The sequence below is a fragment of the Neofelis nebulosa genome, chromosome 7, assembly GCF_028018385.1.
Source record: "Neofelis nebulosa isolate mNeoNeb1 chromosome 7, mNeoNeb1.pri, whole genome shotgun sequence".
Classification (NCBI taxonomy): Eukaryota; Metazoa; Chordata; class Mammalia; order Carnivora; family Felidae; genus Neofelis; species Neofelis nebulosa.
In genome coordinates, this window is record NC_080788.1 from 99,580,350 (window position 1) to 99,608,113 (window position 27,764).

Consider the following 27,764-nt stretch of genomic DNA (forward strand, 5'->3'; position numbering starts at 1 on the left):
GATAAGAATGTCAACATATGGATGTTTGTGAAAGCTGGGTATACCAGCAGAAAGAGAAAAAGAATACCAGATTTGTGGGTCTTGTTCTTAAACCTTCCTAGCTTGGTTAGTAGAGAATATCTAATATTTCTTTCTAAGAGTAGGTTAGCTTCTCAGATCACAGAGCATTCTAATTTAAATGGGTGTGTTACAGCTGGTTTAAGATATTCTTGTCCACTTTTCATGGCTGAAACACCATCTTCTTGTGGGAACTCACCTGTCATGATAAAATAGCATGTTGATTAAGTCTTTGAAGAGGTCCGGCTGTTTGGGAGAAAAGAAGCCATTGTCAATTTGATCAATCACAAGCTTCAGCTCTGGAAGTGCCTCATAATATTCTTTTGCGTCATACCTGTGAGATGGGAGTGGGGATGATAAGAAAAAGGTTAAGTTAGTATATGTGATTAACAATACCCTAGACAGGTGACTTCCAGGGAAGATGATGCAACAGGAGGACCCTAAGCTCACCTCGTCCCACAAATACAGCTAGGTAACACCCACATTAGTGTAAATAACCCAGAAAATGACCCAAAAACTGACAGAACAGACTCTCCACAGCTAAATGTAGAGAAGAGGCCACGCCAAAGAGGGTGGGAAGAACAGAGACATGGTTGGGAACTAAAGTGACCCATGGGACTGTCTTTAGGAGGGAGGGATGCTGTGGGCATGGAGAGGGTAGAGAGACAGACTCTCACACAGAAGAACCCACATGAGGAAGACAAATCCCCATAACATTTGGCTTTGAAAACCAGAAGTGTTGAATTTTGTGAGTTCTTATAATCAGCGGGGATTACCACCTGGGATTTTAAAAATCAGCAGGCTGGCTCTGGGAGAGCAATAGGAAACCAAGTCCCTGACTTTAAAGAGATAGTACAGTAAACAGCTCTATGGAGATACAGCATGGAAGCAGAAGTTTGAAAAACACCTGAGGTAAACTGGAGGAATGTCAGTTTACTAATTTGAGAGCATGTACTAGAGGGGCAGGGGTCTTTGGGAGGCTTCTCTAGGAACAAAGGAGCTGGTAGGTGCTATTTCCCTTTCCTGTCCCCCAGCCTAGCCACATGGACACCTGCAAGAACAACTGCTGTGCCAACACTTGCTCCTTAACTTGCTAACAGTGTGCCCAGCCTCCAGGTTCCCCTGCAGATACATCTCACCAGCCAGTCTTCTGCTCCAGGTCCCCTCCCACAGCAGACCTGTGCAAACCTTGCTGGCACTGCCCACCTTGCCCCCGTGTTCTCCTGTGGTCCTGCTCCCTACAGTATGCTCTTGGCTGGAGCCCATCCAAAGTGGTGCCACAGGCAGGGCAGTGTGCAAGCAGCCCCCAAGGGGGTCAACACTACTCCAAAGTGACTTTTGCCCCAGGGAGAGGGAAAGAGAACCACATACAACAATCCAACTTCAGGCCCAGCAGAGGGCTGGGGGCAGACAGCTGGTCTGACTACAGTCCCCACCCATCAATAAAAGCTTCTCAGGGGACAACAGAGGGAGAGTACACTGCAGCTGCGACTACAGCTCTGGAAAATACCTGGTCTGACTCTACTCAAGCTCAAGGCAGCCCCAGACTGGCCCACTAATGACACAGGGACCAAACCCTGCCCACAACAGGCAAAGAGCCTTGCAGACACCTGAACTGGAGGAAAATGTGGCTCAGCCACAACATAAGGGTGTATGCAATACACACAGGAGATACCCCTGAAGTATCAGGTTCTGGTGAACAGGGGACACTGCACTATAGGGCACTACTGGACCTCTTTTTCACAAGGCCACTACTATCAAGAGTGGGAGATGTAAGTGACTTTCCTAATACATAGAAACAGACACAGAAGGTTAGACAAAACGAAGGACAGAGGAATATGTCCCTAATGAAAGAACAGAACAAAATCAGAGCAAGAGACATAGGCAAAATGGAGATAAGTAATATGCCTGACAGAGATTCTAAAGTAATGGTCTTAAGATACTCATGGGAGTTGAGAAGAGTGCAGAACCCCAGTGATACCATTAACAGAGAGAAAACATAAAAAAAACAGCCAGAGATGAAGAACTTAATAACTGAAATTAAAAGCATACTAGATAGAATAAATAGTAGACTAGAGGAAGCAGAAGAAGGGATTAACTTCTTGGAGGACAGAGTAATGAGAAGCATCTTGTAGAACAGATGAGAGAAAAAAAAATGAAAATAGATTTAGGGAACTTAGTGACTCTATCAAGTGTAATAACATTCACATTATATGGATCCCAGGAGGAGAAGAGAAAGAAAATGGGACAGAGAATTTATTTGAAGACGAAATAGCTGAAAACTTCCTGAATCTGGCCAAGGAAACAGAAATCCAGATCCAGGATTCACAGAGAGCACCCAACAAAATCAATCCAATGAGGTCCACACCAAGAAACATAGTAATTAAAATGGCAAAAAAAATAGTAGTAAAGAGAGAATTTTAAAGGCAGCAAGAGAAAAGAAAACAGTTACATACAAAGGAAACCCCATAGGGCTATCTGCTGACTCTTCAGCAGCAACTTTGCAGGACAGAAGGGAGTGGCATGATATACTCAAGTGCTTAAAGAAAACACACACACACACACACACACACACACACACACACACACACACAGTCAAGAATACTTTATCATTCATTATAGAAGGAGAGATAAAGTTTCCCAAACAAAAGGGGGTTAAAGGAATTTATGACCATTAAACCAGCCCTACAAGTAATGTTAAAAAGGATTCTTTGAGCGGAAAGAAAAGACCATAAGTAGGAGTAAGAAAAGTAGGAAGCACAAAAGCAGTAAAAAAAAGTATATCTATGAAAATCAGTCAAAAGATCCACAAAATGAAAGGATGTAAAGTATGATACCATATACGTAAAATGGAGGGGGGGGGAGTGGAAAGAGTAAAGAATGGGTTCAAACTTAAGTGACTGAACTTAATAGAGATGGCTACATGTGTAAGATGTTATATACAAACCTAATGGTAACCACAAATCAAAAACAAGTAATAGATATGCAAAAAATAAAAAGGAACCCAAGTATATCATTAAAGAAAGCCAACAAACCACAAGAGAAGAGGACAAGAGAAGAAAGTAACAGAGAAGAACTATAAAAACAACCATGGGGTGCCTGGGTGGTTCAGTTGGTAAGCATCTGACCCTTGGTTTCAGCTCATGTTGTGATCTCATAGTTCATGGGTTCAAGCCCCATGTTGGGCTCCCTGCTGACAGTGCAGAGTCTGCTTGGGATTCTCTCTCTCTCCCCCTTTCTACCCTATCCCTGCTCATGCTTTCTCTCTCAAAATAAATAAACCTGAAAAAAACAATAACAACCATAAAGCAAGAAACAAAATGGCAATAAGTACATATCTATCAATAATTACTTTGAATGTAAATAGACTGTTCCAATCAAAAGACACAAGATGATGGAATGGACAAAAAAGTAAGACCTATCTAAATGCTCACTACAAGAGACATACTTTACAAGTAAAGACACATGTAGATTGAAAGTGAAGACATGGAAGAACATTTATCATGCAAGTGGAAATGAAAAGAAAGGCAGGGTGCAATACTGACAGCAGACAAAATGGACTTTAAAACAAAGTCTGTAAAAAGAGAGAAATACTACATAAGCATAAAGGGAACAATCCAAAGAAGATATAACAATTGTAAAGATTTATGCACCCAACATGGGAATACCCAAATACATAACGTCGCTATTAAGAAACACAGGAAGTAAACAACAGTAATCCAATAATAGTAGGAGACTCTCAAACCACACTTAAATCACTGGATAGAGCATCCAAACAGAAAATCAACAAGGAAACCATGGCTTTGAATGACACATTGGACTAGATGGATCTAACAGATATATTCAGAACATTGCCTCCTAAAACAGCAGAATACACATTTTTTCAAGTGCACATGGAACATTCTCTAGACTAGATCACATGTTAGGCCACAAAATAAGTCTCAATAAATTTAAAAACATTAAAGTCATACATCTTTTCTGCATCTTTTCTGACCATAATGCTTTGAAACTAGAAATGAGCCACAAGAAAATATCTGGAAAAGCACAAATACAAGGAGATTAAATAACATGCTACTAAACAATGAATGGGTGAACCAAGAAATCAAAGAGAATAAAAAATACATGGAGGCAAATGAAAATGAAAATACAGTAATCCAAAATCTTTGGGATGCAGCAAAACTATTCTAAAAGGGAAGTTTAGAGCAATACAGGCCTATATCAAAAAATAAGAAAAATTTCAAAGAATCAACCTAACCTTACATCTAAAGGAGCTAGAAAAAGAAGAGCAAGCAAAGCTCAAAACTATTAGAAGGAAGAACATAATAAAGATCAGAGCAGAAATAAACAATGTAGAAACTAAAATAACCCAACAGAACAGATCAATGAAACCAGGGAATCGTTCTTTGAAAGTATCAACAAAATTGGTAACCTTTATCCAGACTCATCAAAAAGAGAGAGAGAGAGAGAGAGAGAGAGACAGATGACTCAAATAAAATCAGAAATGAAATGAAAGAGGAGAAATACCAACCAATACCACAGAAATACAAAAGATTATAAGAGAATATTATGAAAAATTATATGGCAACAAGTTGGACAACCTAGAAGAAATGGATAAATTCCTAGAAACGTACAAATTCCCAAAAGTGAATCAGACAGAAATAGAAAATTTGAACAGACTGATTACCCACAATGAAATTGATTCAGTAATCAAAAGACTCCGAACAAACAAAAGTCCAGGACCAGATGGCTTTACAGGTGAATTGTACCAAACATTTAATGAAGAGTTAATACCTATTCTTCTCAAACTATTCCAAAAAAATAGAAGATGAAGGAAAGCCTCCAAATTCATTCTATGAGGTCAACATTACCCAAATATGAAAACCAGATGAAGACATTACAAAAAAAGGAGAACTACAGGAGAACTAGTATATCTAGTGAACATAATAGCTGCAAAAATCCTCAATAAAGTTATTAGCAAAACAAATCCAACATTATGTTAAAAAAAATCAGTCACCACGATCAAGTGGGATTTATTCCTGGGATGCAAAGATGGTTCAATATTCACAAATCAACCAACAGGATACATCACATCAAAAAGAGAAAGGATAAGAACTCCATAGAGTCATTTCAATAGATTCAGAGAAAGCATTTGACAAAGTGTACCATCCATTCGTGATAAAAACCCTCAACAAAGTAGATTTAGAGGGAACATACCTCAACATAATAAAGACCTTATACAAAAAACCAACAGCTAACATCATACTTAGTGGTGAAAAACTGAGAGCTTTTCCCCTAAGATCAGAAACAAGACACCACTTTTCTTCAACACAGTACTGGAAGTCCTAGCCACAGCAGACAACAAAAAAGAAATAAAAGCCATCCAAATTGGTAAGGAAGAAGCAAAACTTTTACTATATTCAGATGACATGATATTACATATAGAAATCCCTAAAAACTCCACTAAAAAACTACTAGAACTGATAAATAAATCCAGTAAGATCACAGGATACAAAAATCAATATACGTAAATCTTGCATTTTTTTAAAGTTTATTTATTTTGAGAGAGAGTGTGTGTGTGCGTGTGAGCAGGGGAAGGGCAGAGGGAGAAGGAGAAGGCTCTGTCAGCACAGAGCCCAATGTGGGGCTCAATCCCACAAATCATGAGATCATGACCTGAGTTGAAATCAAGAGTCGGATACTTAACCAACTGAGCCACCCAGGCACCCTTAATCTTGCATTTTTTATACTAATAATGAAGCAGCAGAACAAGAAATTAAGGAAAACAATCCCATTTACAATTGCACCAAAAATAATAAAATACCTAGGAATAAACTTAACCAAGGAGGTGAAAGACCTGTACTCTGAAAACTATAAGACACTGATGAAAGAAACCGAAGATGATATAAGCCATTGAAAAGATATTCCATGGGCATGGATTGGTAGAACAAATATTATTAAACTGTCCATACTACCCAAAGCCATCTACACATTTAATCAATCTTTATCAAAATATCAACAGCATTTTTCATATAACTAGAATAATCCTAAAATTTGTACAAAACCAGAAAAGACTCTGAATAGCCAAAGCATTCTTGAAAAAGAAGAACGAAACTGAGGTATCACAATCCTAAATTTCAAGATGTACTACATAGCTGTAGTATTCAAAACAGTACAGTACTGGCACAGAAACAGACACATAGACCAATGGAACAGAATAGAGAGCCCAGAAATAAACCCACGATTATATGGCCAATTAATCCTTGACAAAGGATGCAAGAACATGCAATGGGAAAAAGTCTCTTCAATACATGGTGGTGGGAAAACTGGACAGCTACGTATGAAAGAATGAAACTGAACCACTTTCTTATACAAAACACAATAATAAACTCAAAACAGATTAAGGACCTAAATGTGAGACCTGAAACTGATAAAATCCTAGAAGAGAGCACAGGTAGTACTTTCTCTGACACTGGCCATAGCAACATTCTTCTGAGGCAGGGGGGAAAAAAGCAAAAATAAACTTTTGGGACTACATCAAAATACAAAGCTTCTGTACAGCAAAGGAAATAATCAACAAAACTAAAAGACAACCTAGTGGATGTGAGAAGATACTTACAAATGACGTACCTGAGAAAGGGTTAGTATCCAAAATATATAAAGACTTATACAATTTAACACCAAAAAGACAAATAATCCAATTAAATATGGACAATTAAAGGTGGCCAACAGACCCATGAAAAGTTGCTCAACATCACTCATCACCACGGAAATGCAAATCAAAACCACAATGAGATATCACTTCACACCTGTCAGAATGGCTAAAAATCAAAAATGTAAGAAACAGCAAGTGTTGACAAGGATGTAAAGAAAAAGGAACCCTTATGGACTGTTGGTGGGAACACAAACTGGTATAGCCACTGTGGAAAATAGTATGGTGTTTCCTCAAAAAATTAAAAATAGGGGCGCCTAGGTGGCTCAGTTGGTTGAGTGTGCAACTTCGGCTCAGGTCATGATCTCACAGTTCGTGAGTTTGAGCCCCACGTTGGGCTCTGTGCTGACAGCTCAGAGCCTGGATCCTGCTTCAGATTCTATCTCTCTCTCTCTGCCCTCCCCTGCTCACATTCTGTCTCTGTCTCTCTCTCTGAAAAATAAATGTTAAAAAAATTTAAAAAAAAAAATTAAAAATAGAACTACCATATGATCCAGTAATTCTACTACTGGGTATTTACCCAAAGAATACAAAAACCCGAATTCAAAGGGATATATGCACCCCTCTGTTTATTGCAGAATGATTTACAAATAGCCAAATTATGGAAGCAGCCATGAAAAGAATGAAATCTTGCCATTTACAACATGGATGGATCTAGAGAATAATGATAAGTGAAATAAGTCACTCAGGGAAAGACAAATTCCATGATTCCACTCATACGTAAAACTTAAGAAAAAACCAAATGAACAAAGAAAAAGAGACAAACCAGAAAGCAGACTCTTAACTAGAGAGAATAAACAGGCTGTTACCAAAGGGGAGGTAGGTGGGGGGATGGGTGACATAGGTGAAGAGGATTAAGAGTACACTTCTCGTAATGATCACCAGGTGATGTATGGAATTGTTGAATCACTATACTGTACACCTGAAACTAATAGAACACTGTATCTTAACTATACTGGAATTAAAAAACAAACAATAACAAAAAAGATACACTAGATACTATATTACCTGTAAAAAATGCACTCAGAAATATTAGCACTTATAGAAGCCATTATGGAGTTGAACACGGGTATAAATAATATTTGACTAGATCTTGAAAATTTCCCCCCTAAATTTGATTAGTTTCTTATAACTGGAGACCCAAAAAATAGTAAATAATAAATATAATCTAATCTGGTAAAATACAGTAAGATTCATTTCAAAAGGACTTTACAGCTCTAAGCAAGTATTGTATTAAGAGGACCAGTTGCTTTTTGGACCCACAGATCCCCCAAATTTGTTGTTCTTTAGCGGAAACTCACTTTTAAGGGCCAGGAAGTATATCCAACACCCTCCAAATTTTTGGATCCCTATTCATTTCTTTGGGCAGAGCTCCTTATTTGTTTTAATTCAGATTAAAAAATGTATCTAGATATTACGTGAAACTAGTATGATTGATTCATGGGTGCTTCTGTATATCCATACCTATCCTCTACCACATTTTAGTCCATTTCCCTGAAATCTTAAAAGAGCACTCAGTGGTTTAAATTATAGGCAAAAATTTTAGGAACTGGCTCATCTTTTGATCAAAGTCAAAATCATAGATGCAGAAATGAAAGCTCACTAAGCCCAGATCTTCAGTGGCTGATAACTAATAGCAAGGACCTCATGTACCTGTGCCTTAGCTCCTTTCATGTTCACTTGCTAGGTTTAATAAAACTAACCTGTGGCCAGGAGGCTCCTCTGATGCATGGGAGATTTTCTGTGGCCACATTTCATGTGACCCAACATCAACAGGATACCTGGGTGGGCAGGCACTCTCCTGGGGGTGGAGGGCACCCGCCCAGTAAGGAGGAGCTGCTCTCTTACCCTTTCTTGTCCAAAGCAGCCACATCATCTACTCTCATGCCAAAGATGAACAGGTTCTCTTCCCCAGCTTCTTCTGCCATTTCCACATTGGCCCCATCCATAGTCCCGATGGTCAGGGCCCCATTCAGCATGAATTTCATATTGCCTGTCCCTGAGGCTTCAGTGCCTGCGGTGGAAATCTGCTCCGACAGATCTGTAGCTGGAATGACTGCAAGCAAGGCGTATTAAAATCAGTTGATTCTGTCTCTCTAGACCTGCTTGTATTGTATCTGAACATTTATCTACCTGGCCTGTTTTGATCATTAAAGTACTACACGTACATCAAAATAAACATTCCTATGGTATACAGAAGGATGGATCTCACTCTTCCCCTGGACTCAGGCAACTGCCTTTATCCATTTTTGATGTGCTATCTGGGTGGTTATTGCCACAGTGCTAAATAACTATATGCTTATACTACTCTTTCTTGGACTGGAAACTCTGAAGAGTATCTACTGCTCTCTGCTATAAAAGTTGACATTACATTTCTCTCTTCTCTTCCTCCCAGTTTTTGTTATGGTTTTATTTTTATTTCTTCTGCTTTATAACTTTATAAAATATATTAAAACTTTTCTTTATTGAACTTGAAATTTCAGCCTCTCCTGACTCTCCCTTTATAATCTGAGGAAATTGGATCGTCTGCATTCCTTCCTCTTCTCACCTCCTCCTTCCCTCTTTCAGCCCTGAGCACCTGTGGTGTGCCTGGGGCTAGACACCAAGCCTCTGACCTTTCAGCCTAATTTACACACAAATTAGTATTGCCAGAAGGTCCCTTTTGACCATTTTGACTTCAAAGGTCAGGATGAATTCTCTGTTTTACTTTGAAGGCTTCTTTGTGGATTAGCTATATCTTCATTTGCATCTCTAGGAGCCTGGCTCTTTTCTCTTTATGCATACAATGTTAAACAGCAACTTCAGAGGACCCAGAAATACCTCAAAAAGAGAAAGGTCTGTTTTCAGTTTGGGACTTGGGTGAATGCACAGTTGGCATTTGCAGGTGGATGGTGCTTTGTGAGCACATGATACAAATAAGCAAAGGTCCCAGTGGTAGAGAAAGGGATGTTGGCTTTCTGCCAGCCTGACTTTCCCCACGTGGGAACTCCATGCGTGATCAGTGCCCATCTAAGCACAGGTAAGCCTCATGCTTTGCAGCCTGATGTCTGTCCTTACTCCTTGTTGTCATGTACACAAATGACAGCCCTTCTTCATTCCACGAAGTGACCAGAGGACTATCAGGGGCTGGGGAACTGGTGTTCTATTGCAAAACTGGAGCTGGGAATGGAAGACCTTTCCTTTACTTTGGAGAGCACAGTCTACACTTTGCCAAAACCTCAGGGTCACTTCCTCCAGCACCCAGCTCTGACTAGCTGGCAGGAAAATGCACTTGCAAATGTAATCAGTGATACTGACTTTAGGGACAGCAATCTTGTGAGTTGGATCACCTTAAAGGCTCTTAGCCTAGGCCCTTATTCTTCTATCCTAAGTTACTGGCTTCCTGTGCCCAGCTACTTCATTTTTCCATATCATGTCATCTTTCTCTAGAATTTGTCCTGGCCCCGCATGATTTGTGATGAAGAAACTACCTTTTTCAGCAAGAGATACTCTGTAGTTCTCCAAGAAGATGACTTTCAACTTGCTTCCAACCATAGGGTCATTGTTCACCACATCTGCCACTGAAGTGATCAGCTTTATGATCATTTTGGCCATGTGATATCCTGGGGCAGCCTTGGAGAAGAATGTCAAACACACTGACAGAATGCAGCCATGATCAAGTGGAGAAATGGTAAGAGATCAGGGCCCCCAAATCCCCAGTGAATAGAATCAACTTACTTTGCCACCAATTATGACTGTTCTGGGCACGAATAACTTCTTAGGGTCTTTCTTAATACCTGAAAGAGAATGAGAAGCGGATGGAACGGAGGGCAGTTGATGGCTAGGGAGGCGAGACCTGCGCCAGCCAAGAGTGTCACTTCCACTTCCAGGGGGCATGGTGGCCACAGGGCTGACTCACGGTTGTACATGGTGACCACGTGCAGGCAGTTCAAGAGTTGCCGCTTGTACTCGTGGATCCTCTTCACATGCACATCAAACATGGAGGATGGGTTGATTTTCACTTTGTACTCCTTCTCCAAGAACTGGGAAAACTTCAGCTTGTTCTCCTGTGGAGACAGTGCACGATGCCAGAGCCCTTTTGACTTAGAAGCATCAGGTTGTCTGTTTTTAAAAACTGGAGCAATAATAAACCATAATAAAAACTGGAGCAGAACAAATGCCGTGGAAAGAATCCACACTGGGAAGCCTCACCTGCTTCACGTTGGAGAGTTCTCGGAGAAAGACGTCATCACCCACGAAGCTATGTAGCTTTGTCAGCTGGCTCAAGTCTTTCACGTAGTCTTCCCCGATTTTCTTTCAGTTTAAAGAAGATGTGATTTAATCACGATGGCAGTCAAGCCCAAATGAGCAGTTTCTGTCAGTCCGGTGAGTGCTTGTGCTCGCCTACAGCAAGGATGGCTGACCTACCACATAGTACCCAGAATGGCCACACTCACAGAAGAGGCTGGCAAGGCCATGTGGGAAGAACACTTTGCTAGTATCTTAAATGTAGTTTCAGTGGTGTTAAGTGTTAAAAACAGGAAACCTACCTAAACGGGGTAACACGGAACCCAGGTTCTACTAGTTATTTATATGGCCTTTGTTATTCTCTTTTACTAAATAGCATTACCCTCTTTCATCTTTGTGTCATAGGAGTACGGTCAGCCAGGTATGTAATTTGCAGGCCCTTCCTTTACAAATCAAGAATTTCAAGATGGTTACAGTGGAAAATTAAGTCAAGCACAGAGCCTGTGGGACAGCACAAGTCACATGCTGGTGGCTGATGTAGCCGCCTGCTGCAGACTGGGTTCACAAAGTGCAAGGGCACCCCTTCCCGGTTACCTCTGCTATTAACTCTGCAAGCCCCGGGTTGCAGAGTAAGAGCCAGCGCCTTGGAGTGATCCCATTGGTTTTATTCTGAAACTTGTCTGGTTCTAGCTCGCTGAAGTCCTTGAATCTGGAGACAGAAGAGACACATCACTGAATCTGGCTGCAAGAGTGTGTTTCTGCTACATTCAAGAAGCCAAGTGTAGGCTTCGCAAGATTAAAAGATGGAAGGAGGAGCTGGCAGCAGCTAAGGCTGTTATTTGAAATAGAAATCCATTTGCAATTCCAAATAATTACAAGAAAAACTCCACATCGAATCACCTCCGTATGATTTCCTGGCTGGCACTGACATATAGACCAGACTTTTCAGCAGAATAATTTTGTGTGGGTTTTTTTTTTTTTTTCTCCTAAATCTAGAACTAGGATGGTTGAGAGAAGAAGGCATTTTTTCTTTTTTAAGTGAATGTTACTTCGTGTAGAAGAAAATACTTCTGCACATCTTGATAGGGCCTTTTGTTATCCCCAAATGCAAGCCCGCATCGACTAGCACCAGTGCACTGACGGAGCAACTTCAGACCCAGCACCACAGGAATGGACACTCACACTTGGGTCTTCACGATGTCTGAGTGAATTTTGGCCACACCATTCACAGCATGGGAGCCCACAATGCAGAGGTGGGCCATGTTGATCCGTTTGCCTCCTTCCTCTTCAATCAGAGACATCCTTCTCAGACGGTCGACATCTTTAGGAAACAAGGCCGCAATTCTCTGGCCAAAGGAAGAGAAAGGCCTTGCTGGCCACTCAGGTTTAAAGCAACAGTGAGATAATGTTGTTCACTTCCCAAACAAAATCTTTGATGGAGCAAATACAAAACTTCACTCCCACAGACAGGGGTCGGGTTATCCCTAGGGAGATGCCATCCTCCATTTTAGTCTTTTCAAAAAGATACTTTTAACAAAGCCCCACCAGACTTGAATACTTTTTATGTATCAATGACGGAAAGATGTTTGGGCCTCCAGTTCAGTAAGAGGAAACACTGTAGCTACCCTTAACATCTCAAGACCTCGTTCTCAAAAGGGCTATGAATCTCTAAAAATGACTTACATCTAAATGCTTCTGATTTATCTCATAAATGATTTGCAAATGTCGAGGAAGCAACTTTTCCACCAGGTCTACAGGCCAGCGCTCCAGGGCCTCTGGAAGCACCGTGTGGTTGGTGTATGCGAAGGTCTTCTGGGTGATCTCCCATGCCTACGGGAAAAGGAGGGGCTTAGCAGCTTTCCTCTGCAAGAAAGGTGGCCCATCACACAAAACCAGACATTCCCTAAGCTCCCGCCAGTCTGCAACAGGACAGTTCATCTACACAGTAAGACACGCTCAATTCTACCAGGTTCCTGAATGGTCCAGAGACTGGGAATATGTAAGGGGGGGTAGTTGGGAAGCAGTTATTTGCAAAACTGTCCGATAAAACTGAAGACAATATACTGATAAGGTTTCTCTACTATCCTAACATGCCTTTTATTTATAAAATAAGCAAAATCTGAGGAACACAAACAAGTAATGTTTTCAATTAGCTGTGTTCTGAGGTTGCAGAGTTTAATTTAGAATCATTTTAGATGCAGAAATAAGGGTAAACACAACAAAAGTCTGAACTACTGAGCTGTGTCCCATTAGGAATGTATTTATTTCTTAATCTTACTCCATGTAAAGCAGTAAGGAGAGAGAGATGTTAGCACCAGGGCAAACTTATTTTTAACCACTGGGAGTTAGCAACAGTAACTTATTTTGAAAAACCGTAAAAGGACCTTTTGGCAAAATCTCAGAACCACAGATATTCTAGTTAGTTGAGGGAAAAGGAAGCCAAACTATCCAGACCTTAGACCAGGGCAATTTTTCAATATCCACAAAAATCCTCATCAGCTCAGGGATGGCCAGTGCGGGGTGTGTGTCATTCAGCTGGATGGCAACCTGTGTGGGGAAAAAGGCATCGGTGTGAAGGTGACAGATGTCCTAGTGTCTGCTTCCTTATCGTCATGCATGTCTGTGCAAAGCACCAAGCAAAATGCCCACCTTTTGTGGGGTGCTTTAAGCCTACCATACTTACTCAAATGTTTTAGCAGAGAAAGGGTTGTAAATCTAATAGGAAGTCCTGAGCCCTCAGTTGTCCCTGTCTGTGTTCACAGACCAAATACTTGCCTGGTCTGGAAAGGCATCAAATGTAGTCTTGGCATTGTCAGTGGAGCCAAACTTGGAGGCTTTGAAACGTCGGATGACATCTTGCAAGGTAGCAGCCACCACAAAGTACTCCTGCTTCAATCGTAGCTCCTTCCCTTCAAAAAACTTCAAGCCAGAGAGACTGAGTGAGAGTAGCTCACCCAGTGGGCGTGGCCAAAATATGACAGGGATCTCCCGCCCAGAGAACTTTAAGACTAAAGCTCATAGGACATACGGTGGAAGATGGCAGGTTGAATGTCAAGCATTAGACTTTGTTCTTTCCTGAAACATTATTAAAATGACAGTAAAGGGGCTTAAAGAAGGCATACAAATAAAGGATGAAAGGAATGGGAGACAACAGTAACAAACTTTTTGAAGCTGAAAAATAGATCGATGAGTGGTAATTGGGCCAGAAGACCCAGGAAAGCTGAATTTTGACCTGGTAGAGGAGAAGAGCCAAAAAGCAGCTAAATTTATGTGCCAAATCCTCTAAAGGCTCCAGACTTGGCAGCAGTGGGTGCATTTGGAAGTGGGGGTGAAGATGCGGTAAAAGGTTAGTTGCGAGGGGGTGCCTGGGTGGCTCAGCTGGTTAAGTGTCCAACTCTTGATTTAGGCTCAGGTCATGGTCTCACAGGTTTGTGAGATCCAATCCCACGTCAGGTTCCGCAACGACAGCATGAAGCCTGCTTGGGATTCTCTCTCCCTCTATCTCTGCCCCTCCCTCCACTCTTTCTCCTTCTCTCAAAAATAAATAAATAAACATTTAAAAATAAATGGTTAGTTGCAAGCCTAGGAAGCAGCTGGCCTCAGACTTCATCCCCAGTTCCCTCAGCTGAGCAATCTCCTTCCCCAACTCAGACAGAAGCTGACATTCTCTGGAGATGGAAACACAGGGTTCCCTGGGCTGGAGGGAAGCAGGTACAGTCGAAAGCAGGGTTACCACTCTGTACTGAAAATGGGGGGAAAGGGAGTTAAGTGAAAATTTATGTGCTGAATTGTTGAGACTCTAAGTTTTCTTCTCCCAATCAAATTTCAGAACACAGGCAGCCAACACTAATTCTGCGAGGAAAGAAGCTACAAGAGCCTTCTCTTGGAGGTGAGAAAGATCAGAGCAAATAGTCCTGCATGGTCAGACCTCAGACCAGGGCAAGACCATGGAGGATGCGTCAGAGAACTCAAGATCGTGTCATTTTTTTTAAAGGTTATTTCTTTATTTTGAGAGAGAAAGAGAGAGAGAGAGAGAGAGAGAGAGGTGCAGAGAACGCGAGAAAGAATCCCAAGAAGTCTCTGCACTGTCAGCTCAGAGCCTGATGTGGGGCTAAATCTCCTGAACCAGGAGATCATGACCTGAGCTGAGATCAAGTCAGACACGTAACCGACTGAGCCACCCAGGAGCCCCTCATGACTGTATCATTGAGGAACTTAGGGAGCATGTCTAAGATTCTGTACTTTTCTTATAGGTGATTAGAAGACTTTAAAGAGCTTTAAGCAAGGGAAAAAAAATCTAGCTAGCAGAGGGAGGACAGTTGCAAGATTCCTGGAAGAGAGACTAATGTCTGGATGAGGGCTATGGCCAAGTTGGGAAGAGAGAATGAGTGTGCTCTTGTAATTACAGTACAAAAATGATTTATTAACTTGTACTTAAAAACAGGCATGACCCCGAGAGCTACCTTTTACTCAATGAATTTAGTTAACTTTGCATCCCATGCTAACTTAGAACTGCTGAGATAATTACAGATAATAACTGTGAACTGCTAGAGATAATTACTTCCAAGAAAAGTTAGGTTTGGCCCCTACTGAAGCTGGAGGATGCATTTTAAGCCCCTTCCAATTAAATAATTCGGGAGGCTGGGTTTAGCTAGGTAGTACTTGGAAGGATTCTTATATTAACTGACCACAAAACAAGACCACTTTTTGCTTTTGGGTCAGAGATTTTTCTGACATGCACTGAAGTCACAATGTTTCTCTCAAAGGAAAAACTATACCATAAAGTTTCTGAAAATACTACGGCAAACTTAATCCTCTGTAGAGACTATAGTTCAACACCAAGTGGACACCCGGTCTTAAGGACCATTTATATCCCAGTCTTCCAATCCTTCTTTTGTGCCACTTTTCAGAGCACAGTACTAATTTGGTTGTTCCTGAGACTTATTATAAAAGAGTAATCATTACAGCTTCAAGAAAACAATTTCACCCATATATAAGGTAGAGCTAAGTCTATTTAAATCAACTGAGAATCCATAGTGGTCTTCTGTGATCCAGTTCCAAGTTTTTTAAAAAAGATTTTTTTTTTAATTTTAGCTATTTTTATTTTTTTAAAAAAATTTTTTTTTCAACGTTTTTTATTTATTTTTGGGACAGAGAGAGACAGAGCATGAACGGGGGAGGGGCAGAGAGAGAGGGAGACACAGAATCCGAAACAGGCTCCAGGCTCTGAGCCATCAGCCCAGAGCCCGACGCGGGGCTCGAACTCCCGGACCGCGAGATCGTGACCTGGCTGAAGTCGGACGCTTAACCGACTGCGCCACCCAGGCGCCCCTAATTTTAGCTATTTTTAGTGTAAAATTAGGAATAATCACCTATTAAAAAAAGTTTCAAGGGATGAATAAGTGGCATAAGAAACAAATGTTTGCTTCTGAGTCTGCTCCCAGGTCCAGACCCCAGCTTGCCTGAGGGCAGAAGGCTGGGACGAGCCTGTCAGCAAGGGGAAGAGGCCAGGCAGGAAACTTCCAGGGTCTCCTGACCCTGTGGAAGAAACTTCTGTTTGGAACTGAAGCAGTATTTCACCAGTGCTCCCTTCATCTTTTATATCCAGGCTTGGTTTTGAAATGCACATACATAACCTCCCAACTGGTCATGAGGTTACTAGTCAAGGGCAAAATACCCATTCTGATTTCATGAAATGTACAAATTTGTTTTCCTTACTTGGCGGGGAGTGGAAGGGAAATCTAGTAATTCAGGAGGTGACAGAGATTACTGTGCACTGAAGAAAAAAAATCAGTATTGAAGATGTGCTTTATGGGCTATAAAGGGGTACTTCTGAAATAAGCTGCTTCTGTTTCTACCGGGAAAGCAAGCTTGACCACTCACATTATCATTGGGATAGAGGACGCGGGAGATGTTCTCGGCCAGATTTCGGTCCAGCACAGCCTGAATGTAGTCTCCAACGTTAACTGGGGGGAAGGTTAGAAAAATGAACAAACAGATAAGCCAGCCACTGTTATCGAAGCCCCTTGACCTCACCTGATGCTTGCTGCATGCCATGTGGATGTAGGGATTCTACAATTCCTGAAAGTTCAAAAGGAATTCCATAGATCTCCCTGCTGTGATTTGCATGAGAGTCTAAGAGGGCCAGACAGAAGGACTGCTTTAAAAATGTCCTTGCATGTGCTCCATAAAATGGCTGCTCAGCCACTTAAGAGTTCTATCAGAAACTCAAGACTGTTCTCTCAAGCTCAATTTGATACTAACTATTAATCAGAAAGACTACACAGGCATACACACACATATACAGAAACCATTTATGCCCCACTCCCCAATATCTTTGTTTTGTGCCATCTTTTAGAGTTGGTGCTGATTTGGTTGCTTCTGTGATCAAAATATTAAACATACACACACAGACACGAGAGCCCAGTCTGTACTCACAGTCTCTGAGGTTAAAGTCATTTGGCGCCCGAGCAGACCAGAGGCGCATGGTGTTGACGGTGTTGTTCATATAGCCGGGCACCGGGGTGTCATATGGCAGGGCCAGGACCACCTGTGGGATTAAACCAAAGCAGCTGCTCAGTTTCCCATGTGTAGGGATGTTGGCTGAACAATGGGATGGAAGTTAGCAACTGGGTTTCTGTTCCTGGCTCCATCACCAACTCAGACTGTGAGGGGCCTAAACCAAGATGGGGGTCCTAGGACTGGAGGGTAAGTTATTAGGGACCATGTGGAGCTTCCTCCCACTGGAGCAATCTGGGTGGCTGGAACCATCTAGACTGATGGTCCCCGGAATCATGTCAATGGTGCCTTCCCTTTGTGTCCCTTGCCTTGATGTGGATGCAGATCTTTCATGTTTCAGAATAAGCCATTGTTCTAAAAATAATAAAATATGATGTGCAAAGTGACAAAGTGAATCTGTATTCACTAAAAACAGGAATAGGGCAATTTTAGTGTAGGTAATTCAATAGTCTTATTTCAAATATGGTGAAAATTAACAGAACAGAAACATATGCAGCTAGATTATAGATGACGTTTAAAATACTATGCTAGATTTTTCAAAGTTGCATGGAGAAGAGTTATTTTGGTGATGAGACCAATCAGCTGATGATCAGCTGAGATGGGTGTTAAGAGGTGAGCTTTGGAAAATTGGTAGCTCAGTCTTTGTGGCAGTCATTGAGACTGAGAAGTACAGGAAGGTAACTGTGTTTCACATGAATTAAAATTTATGTGGGAAAAGACTCATTTCTATTCTGACTCATCAGTCAAGCTCTAAGGAAAGGCAATGACAGTTAGAGAGGGAGGGGGGCAAACCATAAGAGACTCTTAAAAACAGAATAAACTGAGGGTTGATGGGGGGTGGGAGGGAGGGAAAAGTGGGTGATGGGCATTGAGGAGGGCACCTGTTGGGATGAGCACTGGGTGTTGTATGGAAACCAATTTGACAATTAATTTCATATTAAAAAAAAAAAAGAAAGGCAATGACAGACTGACTGGACTGAAGAGTGCTAGAGATCACTTAGTGCAACCCACTCTTTTTGGACATGACAGGAATGAGGCTGAGAGAGAAGTGACTTGCCCACAGTCACAGTCAATGGTAGGGGTGAAACCGAAACACAAAGCTCTTTAATGTGAGTTATGAGTGAATGAAGCCATATAGTCTGTATCAATCACATATATTTAATCATGCTTCCATGAATACCAGGACCTCGAAGTAATAAATCACCCTCCTTTAAATACCTTTTACCAGGAAAGACAGATCTCTGGAGATTTTTAAAGTACATTGTGATCCATCAGGAAAAGTTGGTTACAGAATGGGAGTGAATCTGGGTTGAAACAGGATTTGTCCTCTGATCCTTGAAGTGTAATTGAGGCAGCTGTGGAAATACACTCAGATACCCTTCAGAGAACTTTACGCAGAACTTGCCACCAGGGAGCTTGAGCCGCTGAGGCCGTGCTTTCCTAGGGATGCTTCCATCATGTCGGAGCTTGAGAGCTAGGACTTGGCTCAAGAGCAATCTTTAATCTCAGGCCCCACCAACCTGGCTGCTTGCTCTGAAATACACAGCCACCTGAGCTCTTCCCGAGGATCCTCCTTCTTTTCCCTTTTCTCTTCACAGGTGCCACACCTCCTCCAACTGCCCCCTCCTCTCTGTCACTATTAGCAATTGCCCCAATATGTCACTTGTACTTCTAATTCTCTCTGGTGTCTGCTTCCCAGAGGACCAGTGCTGACACACATGTGAAATGGATTGCTCAGTTTCCTGGAAGCTGCCCACAGCATGTGTATACCACGCCTGTCCTCATGCTCTCTGACCTCACCAGCTACAGACCTGGGGCTGATTTGGGTGATGGCTTCCATAAATCCATAAAGTGCTGCACAGTTTGGGCCAACTCACCTTATGTGACACCTGCCCCATAACCTTGCCTTTGTGGGCACAGAAAAATATATTCTTTCTAATTGAACGTCTGGATATATTATGAAAATGCTTAGAGGTGCTCTGTAAATGCAAGGTAGCTCAACAGTGGGACCTGGTGTAAACAGAATGCTTCAGGATTGATTGTGTTAACTACATACATTTGAACAGGTCAGAAGTCACCGGAAGTTTTTAGACACCAAAACGTATACCAAATACTTGCAAGTTTAATACGAAATACTTGCTAGTTTAATACCAAATACGTGTGTGAATTCTTTGGGCATATTAATGATTGATTTGTTTACAGCTCTCCTGATCACATGTGTAACCAACTGCAATTTAGATTGTATTCTATTGTTCAACTAAATTTAGAAAAAGAGAAACTTATCTTGAAATTATAGTATTAGTTTATCCCTTATACCATTATACTATAATGACCTATTTTAGTTTCTAATCTATTTCATATGTTGAAGAAATTCATCCTCAGATAGAAAAATCATTTTTAAATAGTCTTATTTTTCTGAACTGCAAATAGCTCTACATGGATTAGCAGAATAAATTATCAGTTTAAAAAGTCAACTATAAAATGGGTGTTGGTTCTTCTAAAATAAAATGAAGCTTTTATTCATGGAGAATAATCCACAAACCATCTGAATTTAGCATTACAATACTGAACTTCATTCACAGTTTTGCTAAATAAAAATATCTACTTGGTCTTTACCATTTCCTTTAAGCTTTTAAAGAATGGCTAGTGACACATCGTTCCCAGCCTGAGACCATATTTATTAAGCAAATATCTCAAATGGAGCCTCCAAAGATTAGACAATGCAGTCTCGTAATAGGGGTTATTTATCAGGAAGTAAGAAGACAGCAAAGCACGAACCATCACTGGGGGTGCTGAGAAGTGAACTGGTCAGCAACATGGTAATGCTCCATATCCATCCATGAATTAAGTACGCTTGGATCGACACCAGCATTATTTTTCTAGAAGTGATTTTGCACAAAATAACAATTTGTAAAATTTTGTATTATTTTTCTTAACATATAAATGTTGGCATTCCTCTAAATACTTTAGTTTAAAAAAATTTTTTTTAAATGTTTTATTTAATTTTGAGAGAGAGAGAAAGAGACAGAGTGTGAGCAGGGGAGGGGCAGAGAGAGAGAGAGACAGAGAATTCAAAGCAGGCTCCAGGCTCTGAGCTGTCAGCATAGAGCTTGATATGGGGCTTGAACCCACAAACCATGAGATCATGACCAGAGCTGAAGTCGGATGCTTTAACCGACTGAGACACCCGGGCACCCCTAATAAATACTTTAGTTTTAAAATATTTACCCCTGAGAAGTAGCAAGTAAATGTATGGCAGTGAGGTGAGGAATGACATTTACATTTATTTAGTCTTGGCATCAAAAACTTTTTATAAAACTGGAGAGCTAGGCATGCTAGGATTACAGAATCAATTAATCTGATGAAGCTGATTGTAAAATGACCCTGATAAGTTACTTGATCTTGAGGAAATCACTTCTCTCTTGGTCTCAGCTCCCTTGTTTCCAAAATGAGTGTGTTCAATAAGAGAAGTAATGGATTTATTTGTAAAAATTTACTCTTCAATTATTCAAAACACAATGTACTATATCAGTATCATATACATATTATACTTTATGCTATGTATCCACTGTGCTATACAGTACAAAATATTCAGCATGAGGACACTCTGAATACCTGGGTGTCGATCCATTTGGTGCCAGTCTTGGTGTGCTCTACTTTTCCATAGAAGTGCACAGGCAGCATGAATTCAGGACGGGCTTTCTCCCAGGGGTTTCCATGCCTGAGCCAATCATCTGCCTCTTCTACCTGCAAAAAGGACATGGCTTAGAATTTATTTTTCAGGAGGGATGCCTGGGTGGCAATTATTTAATGTTTAATAAGTAAACATTAAAAAAATTTGAAAAATAATTTATTTTTCAGGAGATGTGGACCTTCAATTATATCAAATCAAAAATATCTTTGACTAAATCAATGCAAGAATACTTTTCGTAAGAAAGAACTGTGAAACTCAATTCACCTTTGTTAATGTATTACAATAATTTAGGTAATACATTACAATAATTTAGGTAATACATTACAATAATGTATTACCTAATTTAGGTAATACATTACAATAATGTATTACCTAAATTAACAATAATAATACTTGTTAATACATAACATTTAATCCTCATAGCATAACTCTATAGGATGGAACTATGATGTTTCCTTTTTTATTTTTATATTTATTTATTTTTAAGAGAGAGAGACAGAGACAGAGCATGAGCAGGGGAGGGGCAGAGAGAGAGGGAGACACAGAATCTGAAGCACCTGCAGGCTCTGAGCTGTCAGCACAGCCCAAATGCGGGACTCAAACCCACAGAGAGATCATGACCTGAGTCAGACGTCCAACCGAATGAGCCACCCAGGCACCCCTATGTTTCCTTTTTTAAAGAGGAGGAAATTATAACATCTGTCACACAGATGGTAAATGGTACAGCTGAGATTTGACCTTAGGTCTGCAGGTTCCAGAGCCTGTGTCTTAATATCTGTAAATATAATTGTCCAGCTTGAGGGATAGAGGGAGGCCATCCAGGAATGTTTATAACTGGATACCTGGACCTGATGGGTCCTAGATGATGGTTTCTGTCAAGATTCTTTTGCCTAGAATACCCAGAATCAGTTAAGAAATACTACTCATAGAGTAGTATAAGCCTGGGTGGCTCAGTTGGTTAATCATCTGACTCGTGATTTAGGTTCAGGTCATGATCTCACGGTTCGTGAGTTCACGCCTCACACTGGGCTCTGCACTGACATTGAGGAGGCTGCTTGGGATTCCTTCTCGCTCTCTGCCCCCCTCCCCCCCGCCACTTGCTCATGATCTCAAAAATAAATAAAATAAAATAAAATAAAAATACTACTAATAGAAAATTCTCTTAAGAAAGCTTATTTCAATATAGGTATAAGACACTATTACATTCTGTAGTCTTTAATCCTTCATAATTGTGATCTGATAATGAACTATTAATTATGGTTCATTTTGAAAATAACATCTATTAATACATAAAGAATTTTTTGACAATTTCAACATTTCCCCATGTGTTTATGTTAATTTATAACAACACATTTTTTATAAAAAATTTTAAAATCATAATTTGTATGATTTTAAATCATGTATGGACATGTATGTATGCACATCAAATTAATTTTGGTTTGCAACACACATGCCCAAACAAGAAAAAACACATTGGAGAGGGGGGGATGTATTTTTAAAGTAAAGATATCATTAGTGAAACCTTTAAAATACTATATATATATCAAAAAATTTAGTTGTGTTTTCACAAGAAAGGAAGGGGTAAGGGATTTTAGTGTAAAGTACTCATCAAAGAGATTACCCCAAATATTGATATTTTAGCTATTTGATTCCTCACCTTCCCCTCTTAGAATATATAGCTTTATTTTAAGAAGATTTTGCTTATGAATTATGACAGACTGCTGGATGTTTCATGACTCTCACCTAAATACAAGTTCAATGCCTACCCCAGGCATACTGTAGAGAAAAAAGAAATACAGTATCTTTCAGGTATTGGACAAAACACTGATGTCAACAGATAGACAAGAAAATACACATTCATTTATTCAAACATTGACTATGACTTTATATCAAGAAAGCCAGTAAGCTACCCATTAATACTAAGTACGTGCATAAGGGTGAATCAAAAGGGGACTCAGAGAAACAACATCTGCAGGTAGTAGATCTGGGCGTGAGACAGACGCTAGAGGCAAGATGCACCACAGGTAGGGTGAAGCCTAGAGAAGGCTGGAGCTGGGTTTGAGCTAATCAGCTGATCAAACCTTGTTAAAATGCAGATTCTCAGTCAGTCTGGGAGGAGGTCTAAAATTCTGCACTTAAGGGGTGCCTGGGTGGCTCAGTCAGTTAAGCGTCCAACTTCGGCTCGGGTCATGATCTCATAGTTCGTGAGTTCGAGCCCCGCGTCAGGCTCTGTGCTGACAGCTCAGAGCCTGGAGCCTGCTTCACATTCTGTGTCTCCCTCTCTCTCTGACCCTCTCCTGTTCATGCTCTGTCTTTCTCTGTCTCAAAAATAAACGTTTAAAAAAATTAAAAAAAGATAAATAAAACTCTGCACTTAAATTTTTTTAAAAACTTTTAACGTTTATTTATATTTGAGAGAGAGAGAGAGAGAGAGAGAGAGAGAGAGAGAGAGAGAGAGAGAGAAACAGAGCACAAGCAGGGGAGGGGCAGAGAGAGAGACACAGAATCCGAAGCAGGCTCCAGGCTCTGAGCTGTCAGCACACAGCCCGATGCAGGGCTTGAACCCACGAACTGTGATCATGACCTGAGCCAAAGTCAGATGCTCAACTGGCTGAGCCACCCAGATGCCCCTGAAGTTCTACATTAAAAAAAAATGTTTTTAATGTTTATTTTTGACAGAGAGGGAAACAGAGCATGAGTGGGGGAGGGGCAGAGAGAGAGGGAGAACAGAATCTGAAGCAGGCTCCAGGCTCTGAGCTGTCAGCTCCCCCGGGCTCGAACTCACGGACCTCGAGATCATGACCTGAGCTGATGTCGGACACTCAACCGAATGAACCACCCAGGCGCCCCTGAAATTCTGCATTTTTAACATGTGTCCTGGGGCTCCATCCATGGTGCAACCAGGAGCTATGTGGTGATACAAAGTCAGTAACTGCAACTCAGAATTTAGACTTCCGCTTATTCTAGTCGGAAGAGAATATCAAAAAATGAAGTAAAAATTTAACAAGGAAACGGTTGAATTTTAGCAGCTGATAAGCTGGTTAAGTTAGAGTCCATTAGCTTGTGTTGATAGCTAGAAACGCTACACAAATAAATGAACATATCCACAAAGGATCAAAACATCCTGACTTACAAAACACTTTATGCTGCATTTAGGCAAGGGCAGGCTGGGGGTTTTCAAACACTGGTCAGTGTGAACACTGCTTCCTGTAACAGGAAGAAACCTCATTTCAGCACTGGAGACGGTTGTAAAACCCACCTGAAGGCATTAAACAAAATGGGACAATGAGGCAGAAACAGCTTTCCTCAAAAATCTGTGTATAGGAGAGCTGACAATGTATCTTCTGCTGAGAAATGCAGCAGGATCATATCGTTTTGCCCTCAAGCAGCGTGAAATGCTCTCGGAAGAGATGAACTCTGGACTCGTCACCACTGGCCCACTGCTGAGCAAGTCAGAGGCTGCATTTGCTCTTTTTTTTTTTTTTTTTTTTTTTTTTTTTTTAAATTTTGGCTTTTTTTTTTTTTTATTTTTGGGACAGAGAGAGACAGAGCATGAACGGGGGAGGGGCAGAGAGAGAGGGAGACACAGAATCGGAAACAGGCTCCAGGCTCCGAGCCATCAGCCCGGAGCCTGACGCGGGGCTCGAACTCACGGACCGCGAGATCGTGACCTGGCTGAAGTCGGACGCCTAACCGACTGCGCCACCCAGGCGCCCCTGCATTTGCTCTTTTGAGAGAATATGAGGTGACAAGGCACCAGTCAGCAGATTACTCGTAATGCCATCAAGTGTCGGTCTTTTTAATTTTTCCCTGAATAATGGCTGATTTCAACTCCACTGGGTTAACAAGTTATGTAGGAAGACAGAACTCCTAGCTTGCTGTTCTTCGTCTCGAACCTCTTCCTGATTTGGTAAGGAACCGGTTAATTATTCCCTCAATTTCACAAATCTTGTTTTTAAGGTAAATTGGCCAACATTTCATAAGCACAGGCTGGTCTGAACAGATCAGAGGAGAAAAGGGGAACTGCGGCCACCACCCCCACTAAACCCTCAGAAGCTGCAGAATGGTGATAAACCTCTTCTCTACCTTGCTTTCTTCCAATGAATCAACAAACTGGTCTGTAAATTTAGACTTCCATGTAGCCAGTGACCCCTGAACGCACCGACATGCTGAGTCATGTGAAGGGCAGGGGCAAGATAGAAGAGCTTTCATTTACATCCAAGTGGGCTGCTGGATCTGAACACGTGGGATCAAAGAGAGCGGAGACAAAGAAAGTGTGGGTCTGTGGAGGAAGGAGGTGCTCCTGTCAGGGGGTGGGGTGGTGAGGAGGGGGCACAGCCTCGACTTGGCATCTTCCTAGAGGAATGACGCAATGGCTTCTGTGTTCCAGCCAGCATGGGAGCAGAGGTCAGCTCAGGGAGCTCTGTTGGTGACTGAACTGTAAGAAAGGCTTTCCCCGTCGACTGGGACACATGGGACATGAAGAACTAGTGAGCCAACAAACTTTGTTTTCTGATGGTACAATAAATTGAAAACTGTTTATGGGGGCACCACAAATTCAACAGTGGTAACTAGAATCTTGCTGGGCAATGTGAATTGTGCGAGAGAGAGAAGGGTTGATTCAACTCTGAGATACCTACTGTGAGCACCTTTCTACTCTGAGCTTTGGTATGGGACTGTTAAACTTTAATGTGAGGCTGTTCCAATTGTCTTTCCCTCCTTCCTCCCAGGGGCCAATTATTTTCATTCAAGACTATTACTGATAAAGTTTCAATGATCCCCACTAGAGTTTAAGGTAAGTCAAGAATTTTGGCAATAAAATTACTTTCCTGGGGTTTCTGGGTGGCTTGGGTGGTTGAGCGTGTCTGACTCTTGATTTTGGCTTAGATCATGATCCCAGGGTTGTGGGACAGTCCCTCTAGGGTCTCCACACTGAGCATGGAGCCTGCTGAAGATTTCTTTCTCTATCTGTCTCTCTCTCTCCCTCAGCTCCTCTCCCCTGCTCTTGTACTTTCTTTTTCTTTCTAAAATAAAAATAAATCAATAAATCAAATTATTTTCTTTAGGGTATTCACAATGAACACTTTAGTACTGCAAATGTTCCTTGAAGAGACTTCAAAAACTAGAAGTTCATTAACCTTTAAAAATCTTCCCAGTGCGTGCCATTTTCTTCAGCCTTCTCCACTGCAGGAGCAATGATGTAGCTGATGTGTGTGGGGGCATGCCCATACCTTCAAAAGATAGGCTTTCCTGGAAGATACTTTTTTTTTAAATAGAAATAGCTTCTTTTTTAATGGTACGACGTATTTTATGTTTGCCCTTTAAAATCCCATCACAGTAAACAATGGATATGGTAAATATGAGTTTTTCTGACTCAGTTTCAAGTCATAGTGAGAGTAGTGATGATGGCTAGCAAGGTCAGCTTTGGAGACTTGCAAAAGTCATGTAGTGTCTCTTTCTCATGAACACTAGAAATATAAGCTTCCTGGATCTGATAGGAGAGAAAGGGAACGTGTCCTAGAATAAAGGCCATTTAAAAGTAGCAAAGGTACATTGAAAAGGGCATCTTTTGGGATGAGCACTGGGTGTTGTATGGAAACTAATTTGACAATAAATTTCATATAATAAAAAAAAAAGAACACCTAATAAAAACTTTTAAAAAAAAGTAGCAAAGGAAGTAGGTATGGTTTTAAAACAGTGAACTTACATAAAATCCTGGGGAAAAGGCACTTGAAGAAAAATTTTTGAGACTGATGTGCTGAGTTTCTCTTCAATTGTTCACAGAACAGTAAAGAGGTAAGAAAGGAAATCCTTATTCTGAGGTATAATGCATGCCACACATACTTTCAAAGACTGAGACTGGATACTATGTATTGTTTGGTGGGGTTGTATCAAAATGTTGGTCACGCTAGAAATGCCTGTTAAACTAGGCTTCTCACAGTGTAACTCTAGATTACTTCACTGTGGAAGGGAGCCTATTATTTTGTTTTCTAACTTTTATGATTATAAAATACACACGTCTTGTGAAATATGAGTCATATTGAAGATGTAGGATACTAAAAGTGACCTGTAATCGTATCTCCCAGAGATAATCACTGTTGAAGCTTTGATGTATTTTTTCCTAGTATTTTTTCTTTATCTTTTTGGCTTCTTTTGAAAATCCATGATTCCACACCCCCTTTTTTCAACTAACATAAATAATCTCCCATTTTATTAAAATTAATCAAAATAATCAAAATTAAAATTAATAACTATATTAATATTATACAATACCACAATTTGTTAAAGTATCCTCTTTTTCTTAGGCAAAATTATCACTTTTTTGAGTGCCTATTTGTGTGCCAGACATCGTAGATATCTTCATAATAGTTTCATGAAGCTGGTATCTCCATTTTATAGGTGAGAAAACTGAGGATCAGAGAGGTCAGGGAACCTAATCAAAGCAACACAACTCATAAGTGTAATGAGTAGCAATTAGGCTCAGATTAGAAATTAGATCTCAGTTATGGCCTTAATGGTTTTTTTCTACACAATGCTGCCTCCTAATTCCTTTAGGGA

General features: G+C 40.8%; 1 protein-coding gene across 1 annotated transcript in view; it reads right to left on the reverse strand.

Annotated features, from left to right (window-relative positions):
- Positions 1-27,764, reverse strand: part of PYGL (glycogen phosphorylase L) — a 43,956-nt gene that overhangs the window by 3,137 nt on the left and 13,055 nt on the right. The window contains exons 5-18 of the mRNA XM_058739023.1: positions 21,128-21,259; positions 17,432-17,543; positions 16,877-16,959; positions 13,769-13,912; positions 13,448-13,540; positions 12,677-12,823; positions 12,176-12,339; positions 11,588-11,702; positions 10,958-11,059; positions 10,665-10,812; positions 10,484-10,542; positions 10,237-10,378; positions 8,615-8,822; positions 257-391 (exon numbers count right to left, since the gene is read on the reverse strand). Coding sequence (XP_058595006.1) covers positions 257-391; positions 8,615-8,822; positions 10,237-10,378; positions 10,484-10,542; positions 10,665-10,812; positions 10,958-11,059; positions 11,588-11,702; positions 12,176-12,339; positions 12,677-12,823; positions 13,448-13,540; positions 13,769-13,912; positions 16,877-16,959; positions 17,432-17,543; positions 21,128-21,259 — 1,784 coding nt within the window. The remainder of the gene's footprint in view (positions 1-256; positions 392-8,614; positions 8,823-10,236; positions 10,379-10,483; positions 10,543-10,664; positions 10,813-10,957; positions 11,060-11,587; positions 11,703-12,175; positions 12,340-12,676; positions 12,824-13,447; positions 13,541-13,768; positions 13,913-16,876; positions 16,960-17,431; positions 17,544-21,127; positions 21,260-27,764) is intronic.